At 37.1% G+C, this 7,215-nt stretch overlaps 1 protein-coding gene across 1 annotated transcript in view; it reads right to left on the bottom strand.

The window, feature by feature from the left end:
- Window positions 1-7,015, bottom strand: part of TRHDE (thyrotropin-releasing hormone degrading enzyme) — a gene marked incomplete at its 3' end in the record, with an annotated part of 81,570 nt that extends 74,555 nt beyond the window's left edge. The window contains exon 1 of the mRNA XM_010148494.1: window positions 6,914-7,015. Within this exon, the coding sequence (XP_010146796.1) occupies window positions 6,914-7,015 (102 nt within the window). The remainder of the gene's footprint in view (window positions 1-6,913) is intronic.
- Window positions 7,016-7,215: the final 200 nt, after the last annotated feature.

The raw sequence follows: 7,215 nt of genomic DNA, 5'->3' as shown, positions 1-7,215 counted from the left end.
TTCGGGTCCCCCCCCCCCCTGCCATTATCGCTTTTTATAATGCTCCTTGACGTAACCTCCAATATGGCCAAAATGTAACTCTTTGAGCTGAAACCTTATCTTCAAGTCCATCTCAGACTGAATTCTTCTCCAAAATTTTAGTCAACACCAGAAAGAAAGTAGGGGAAAGTATCACATTTTACCTTTTCTTGTCACTCTTCCTTTGAAAAGCTCTGCTGTCCCCATGCACTGGAGCACAGGTCTAAAGGTCAGAAGGAAAGTGATCTCGTTTCAGGAACGTGCTTTTTCCTGACACTGATCAACTTTAAGTGATCTAGCAGCCAAAGAGCCTCTCTCTTCCTGCACCAACAGCTCACAGCTTAGAGGGAGGTTAAGGCCCTGAAGCAGGAAGTGAAGAGCCCATGTCTCCCTTCTCTTGGCAACCCCAGACAGGCAGGGAAGCAAACTTTCTGATCCAAACACGCCAGGGACTTTCTCACAGAAGAGAAAGGAGGGAAAGGAGTTAATATAACCAAACAGAAATATTCTGCTAATGCAACATTTTAGGAAAAAGCTCTCTCTGCACAACACCTATGCTATATCGGGCAAAACCCACCAGCAGTCCTGACAGGTGGCTGCTGTAATTGTGGGCGCATTATGTTCAGCCCTGTAGCCTGACTGGAAGCAGAGCTGGACTCTGTGACTGCACTCAATGTGAAGTATGTTCTGAATGTCTGAAATAGTTTATAATGCTAAATACTTTAACAAAACACCTTCCTGGGTTTCAAAATAGATCTCTAAATTTCATGGGTCTTTTTTATTGTAATCACATTGGCCCAATTTCCTTCCCAATGTGCAGGCACTCCACTCTCATTGGTTTATTTAAAGCAACATCAGTTGTACTACAAACATTTTCTGGAGGTCCACCTAGGTGACCCTAGATGAGCTGCAGCTCACAGCTGACAATGAAGCCAGTGGAAGCTGTGCTTTGAAGACATAAAATCCCCTGATCCATAAGTGCTAAGTCACGTGGGAGAGAAAAGTGCTACACTGGGCATCTCATATTGCATACTCCATATCTGTGTAAATTTTAACTCACATTTCTGTGGGACTAGATCTCCATTTATAAAATGAGGATAGCACCACCCCTTCCCTCCCTAGGAGGTTCATGTCATCTGCTCTCTAAGTAATGGTGATGCAATCTGATACCAAGCTGCATAGCACTTAGGATAATTGTATGTAGCAGTTAGGAACTTGGACTACAAAGCAAATGAGAAGTATACAAGACTCTCGAACAGAAGGACAATTCAGTTGGCATGGTCCACTTTGTGACTGGAATCAGACATATTCCTACATAGAAAACACTGACCAATTACATAATTAAAAAATCCTGGTTAAGTTGCCTAAGAAAAAGGAAAAGAATGAAAAGATAAAAATAACTTTAGCATTTCTCAATAACTATATATTTAAATTATATATCTTCAACCACCTTTTTTCTTCAACAGAAGCATTTTCCTGTACACACAGTATACTTAGATCTTCTTGGAGCTAGAGAAAGGACTTCCATTTTTGGTAGTGATATCAGAATCTGGCCCTTACTATGCTGTACATCTTTAACACTTTCAAAGGCAAAAAAAATTGTGACACTGCAAGTTACAGAAGTTTCTTACATAAACTTTTACTGACCTGCTTAGGTCATGGTGGAAAAAGCTACAGAAAAAGTCCGTAACACTGAATTCATTTAAAAATGTAAACCTAAAATCCAGAGTGATATAAATTGGAAGCAAGAGAAAAGGCAAAAGACATTATCAATCTCATATGACATGCAGAGTAGAAAACAGTGATTGCTCCCATGAGATTTCCTATGACTGCCTATGTAAGTTGTCTTTTTGACAACTGTCAGTAGCAGTGAGACAGTTTAAAAAAATAAAGGGATTAGTAGAAACAAACTGAAGGCCAGGTCATAGCTAGCATGCCTATGGTGATACTCTGATGTTCATCAAGGTCATACACTCTGTGCTCTTCTAAACCAGAGGAGATGGACGAAGAATTAGCTGAAAAGTACTTTACTCAACTGAATGCACCAGCAAGGTAAGCTGCAACACCAGAGGTACTCCAGCTATAAAGATGCTCCTGCCTGGTGGCAAAAGTTACATCTTCCCACTGAGCAGGTGAAGACTCCAGGTAGTTCCATGTGCACTGTTGATCTGATGACAGCATTGCAGCTCATTGTTTGACTGAGCCTGATCCTAAAGTGCCTGATTTTTTTTTGGTTTTATTATTATGAAGTCTCTAATGATGTCTCATTTTAAACAGCATACAGCTAACTGTCGTGAACTGGGAATGAAGATATAATAAATAGGTAGCATAAAATGGGCACAATGAAACCTGTTTCACATACTATGTAAAAAGAGATTATGAAATAATACTGTGAAAATAGATTTAATACATTCCTTGTACTACTAGATTCTTAGGCAGAAGTACCAAACAATACGGAAAATAGCACATTAGAGCTTTATTTTGCACCTAGAAAGTTTCTGATCGGGTTTCACATTAACTGTGTCAATTCAAACAGAACACAGGAATGCAGAGGTCTAAAAAGCAGGAAAACTAAGCAATGTAGATGAAAGAAATTCTAACTAGTCAGCTTTATGATCGTAAAAACTGATTGAAATCTGACCCTTGCTGTATTTAACAGCTTGCATGTCACATTTCCCTAGACAGCTCCTTTGAAAGGTTGACCAATTTGTTTCAATACAGTGGCCACTCAACAGCACGAAAAAAAGGCAGCATATATCCAAAGCACTGTATGGAAATGTACAGTGTGAAGCCTAAAGTACAAAAGCAGTTAATTTATCACAGAAGCATAGATTCCTACAGTAACTAATTCAAACTGCTGATGATGCACTAAATCAGAGTGAGTGATGAACACATATAAAGCAGCAAGTGAAGTTCAAAAAGATACAGATCTATGTGATCAATGAGCTGCCACATGGCAAATGAAATGCAGTGTTGACAAACGTACAGTAATAGAGATGAGGCTCCAAAATAATCAAACCAAATATAAGAAAAACTAAACAGAACAGTGCAAAAACATCTCCTTACAGAGCTGGAGGTGCCTCTTCACACACACACCAGTACCAGACCTTCAAATCACTGGGCTTTCTCTCTATATTTAATATGAAAAAAATATGTCTTGCCATAAAGCAGTAAAACCTTCCAGGAAATGTAATACAGTGACAGCAGTCATGTAAGCAACCACCTATTTCAAGCCCAGAGATTGGGAACAACAGCCTACCGATGAAAATCTCACACAAATCTGATAGTATATTGTGTATCACTGCCCTGAGCGATGACTGAATGATATGGCCAACTTACAGCTTCTTCCTCTACCAATCTATGCAGTTCAGAAACATAATCAGAGCAAGTGCTGCTGACCAAGCCTCTAATCGCTGTCCTAAATGATTAATGGCTTTTTGACTGAAAACTAACACCATTCTGTAAGAAGAGTACTGGCATTTAGTGATGTGCACCTCTCGAATTTCCCTGGAGAATAAGAAACTCTGTATATCATGAAAGACATCAGGACTTTTAAAAAGAAAGAAATCATTTATTGTGAGAAGGAAGGGCTTATTAGACATTTTCTACAAAATAACAGCTGTGAAATTCTTGTATTCAAGTGTTACCAGCTGTGGCTATTACATTATTCAATTATTTATTACAGCCAATATAAATATGTTCTCTTTTGGTTTTGTCTACAGACTACTATGTGGAAACAGCGAGAAAGTTCTGTCTCTGTTACTAAATCTTCTGTTTGAAAATGCCACATGATTCAAGAAATCACATGTCTTTGAAGGGCTTCCAGAAAATCTACCTTGACTAGGCAGCCTCTTGGCTGCAGTTTTATCATGGAACTTCCACACTACAATCCAACGGTCTTTCACAGTATATTTACTGTGATAGGAACAAGATAGTTATTCTCGACAGATATGAATCTCTCCAAACCCTGATACACTGTAAAACTGAGCATCACTACTATAGATTTACCTCCTTGGGGACTCTTCAATAGAATGGTTTGCTGAACTGTAGGGATCATAGGCAATTTTGTACATTTGCTTCAGCTCATAGTCATTGTTAAACAATATCCAGCCAAGAGCCCCACTCCCCTCTATCAACTTTTTTCTTCCTCTTTTTAACACAATTGATTGTTTTATTTCACATAGATTTTTCTCCCCTGAGCTGCTCTTCAAAAGCCCACCCACCAGGTGACAGCACGGAATTAGATTAAGAAAAAAGGGGTAACAAACAAAAAAGGTAGCTGTCCCATTTGCTTCTTGCTCTAAACCTTATCTTTTCCTCTCTGTAACCCAAAAGTTAGCGTATTTGTTTCAGTTTCTCTTATATAAAAGCTGTAATTCTGTAGCTCTTAATTAGATGATGAATCATACCTTGATTTCAATGAAACCACACTCAATGCAAACACAAATAAAGGGCTATTCATTTTTGTTTATGCTAGTGTAATAAGACTACAGAAATACACTTTTTTTAACCTCTATGAAACACTTAAGGACATACCTAATACACTAAAAATAACTGAAATAATATTAATACTATTAACACCGATGTGTTCCACATGCTGGAGGCTAATGAGAAACAAAGCAAATCAGAAAAAGCGAAGGTCCTTCAGAACTCAGTTACTCAGCAAACCATTAGAATAACCCAGGAGGAATGAAGCATCAAGCGCACTTTCAGAGTATTCGTTATTTTAAGAGATTTATAAATAGTAGTAATACTTGATTTTGCAGCTACCCTTGAGAAAGCTCATTTACTTGAACATTAGAATCCCATGATAAAACTGAATTCAAGGCAACAAAATGCTAAATTCCACGTAATGGTACAGGGGTTAAAGAATTAAAAAGCCTAAACCAACACATGATAGAAGGGGTAAATTAGTCCTCCAGTTCCTCTTATCATTAGCAAAGCTAGCCTCTCAGCTCTGCAGTGCAGGAACACTACCTTGTTAGATCCACAAAACACAAAAAACTGAATAATGGACAGACATTTACAATTGTATAATTTGTACTTTATGAATAAGCTTATGAACCCTATGTTTTACTTTGTTCAACTTGGAGAAATACACATGGAAAATCTCTATCTGGATTTCAAACATTTTTTATAAAAGAAGTTAGAATATCATCTGCCTACTGAACAGATGCCAAGACTTTCACTAGTCAGATTTTCACAGATTTTTCATAGACTTTCATTAGCAAACAGAAGAGTTTCTATTTAGAGCAGAACTGGTGAAAACCAGAAATAATATGAAATCACTCAAATCAGAAAACAAAACTCTTATTACAACTTCATGGTAATTATGATTATTTAATCCCTGCACAGCCCTATTCTTTGATCTGAACTTTTTTCTAAATTTATTTTAGGACAACTTGCACACTGTTATTTCCCAAAAAAACATAGAAGAAAACAGAAAAAAAAAAAAAAGAGTTTAAGATGTACGTATTAAAACTTTCTCTTTCTAAACCCCTGAGTGAAATGCTTTTTTGACAAAAGAAGTGCTATTGAATTTCCATATGAATGGATCTGTGCAGGCAGAAGTTTCTGGCTGGAATATGGAGTTTGCTGGACTAAAGACAAAAGCCTTTTCAGCTTAAATGAGATGAGGGTTTTACCCCCGGCATATACAAGATTTTATGAAGGGAACTTTTGATTTCAAGATTTCTTATCTGGATAAGAAGATTATCTAACTCATCTGACCTGCTGTTACAACTAAGAAAATGATCCAAATGGGTCTTGTGAATGAGTTATGCTGCAAACCCTGAATGTCCTGTAAACTCTCCAAAAAGCTGCATTTCCCCAGCAGCTTTACCTTCATTGCCTATTGCATGGAACACACCTCTCTGACATAACCAATGCATTTATTGAACTTTTGTTTTATATTTTATCTTCCAATTTATTTTGGTTAGAGGTAGAATTATTCTGTTAAAAAATGACCTGATCCTAGACGTAGTTTATTTAAATTTCAAAATGAAAAGCTTACTAAGAACAGATAAGATTGATTGCTCTTTCCATCTTAGCATAATTGTATTTCAGGTGAACATCAATTTACTTTAAAGGACACTTCTAAGTAGCAGGCTGCATCATACATAATTCATCAATCACAGCTGCCTGTAACATGATTTACTCAAGCAGATTTCAATGGAATAGAGGGAGTTGCATTGTTTTTTATGCTTTGGCTTGTTTGTTTTTAAGTAGTTTACGAAACACTCATTTGCACTGTATTATTGCTGAAAAGAGTTCATCCTTAGTAATCAGCATGTTGAATTTCTTTCTCTTCCTACAGAAATGTTACCTCTTCAAATTTCTTTTAAAAGGCAGAGTGAAATTTCAAAACATTTTTAAGGCAGAGAGCACTCTTGCTTGTCAGAGGTAAAAAATAAAGCTCAAGGATTTTGCTATGGGGGAAGGGAAGGCAAAAATATTTATCTGAAAAGCATGACTCATTTTAGGGCTGTGTATGTTCTAGGTGGCTTGACATCACTTGTCATTATTTTCAAATAGCACACAAACACAATTGAAGAGAAGTAGCTCTTTCCTCAGCTAGCCCTTGACGCAGTTACCACATGGATAAAATGGCTTTTACGTGGCAATCTACACAAAACTGACACAAAACTGTGTGCCAGTTAAAGTGCAATCGTTTGATACACCAAGAAATACAGGTGAAAATGGGGACACCAAAATGTGTGTTACAATACTCAGCATCTTCCATCAAATTCAGCATCAGGGACATGTTGGTGTCTCAGATGGTCCTGAAGAAACATTTCCACAAACAGATGCAATACAGATCAAAATGAAAAAAGAGAGAGCATGATAAACTGCTAGAAGTACACAGCCAGTCAAAGACAGAAACACCTTTACTTACTTGTAAACCCATCTGAAACACAGAGTGACCCATAAAGTTAGCCAACATTCGAATTAGAGCTGCACCCTGTGGGAAAGAACAGAGAAAAAAAAAAGTTTCCATTTCTGCATGTCAATATTATGGAATAATAACAATCTGAAGTAGGCATTTCAATCCAACACTATCACCTAAGAAACTTGTGATTAGTATCATTTTTATTTGTGCTGGAATGAAAAAGAGAGAGAGAAGATAATGCAGTTGTAACTGAAGGGGAAAAAAAAAACCAAGAAAAAATTAATGCAGATGTTTGTAATTACTTATAA

This window comes from Eurypyga helias, unplaced genomic scaffold (genome assembly GCF_000690775.1).
Source record: "Eurypyga helias isolate BGI_N326 unplaced genomic scaffold, ASM69077v1 scaffold12103, whole genome shotgun sequence".
Lineage (NCBI taxonomy): Eukaryota > Metazoa > Chordata > Aves > Eurypygiformes > Eurypygidae > Eurypyga > Eurypyga helias.
The sequence above is the reverse complement of the archived record's forward strand: the minus strand, read 5'-3'. Positions and strand labels throughout refer to the sequence as shown.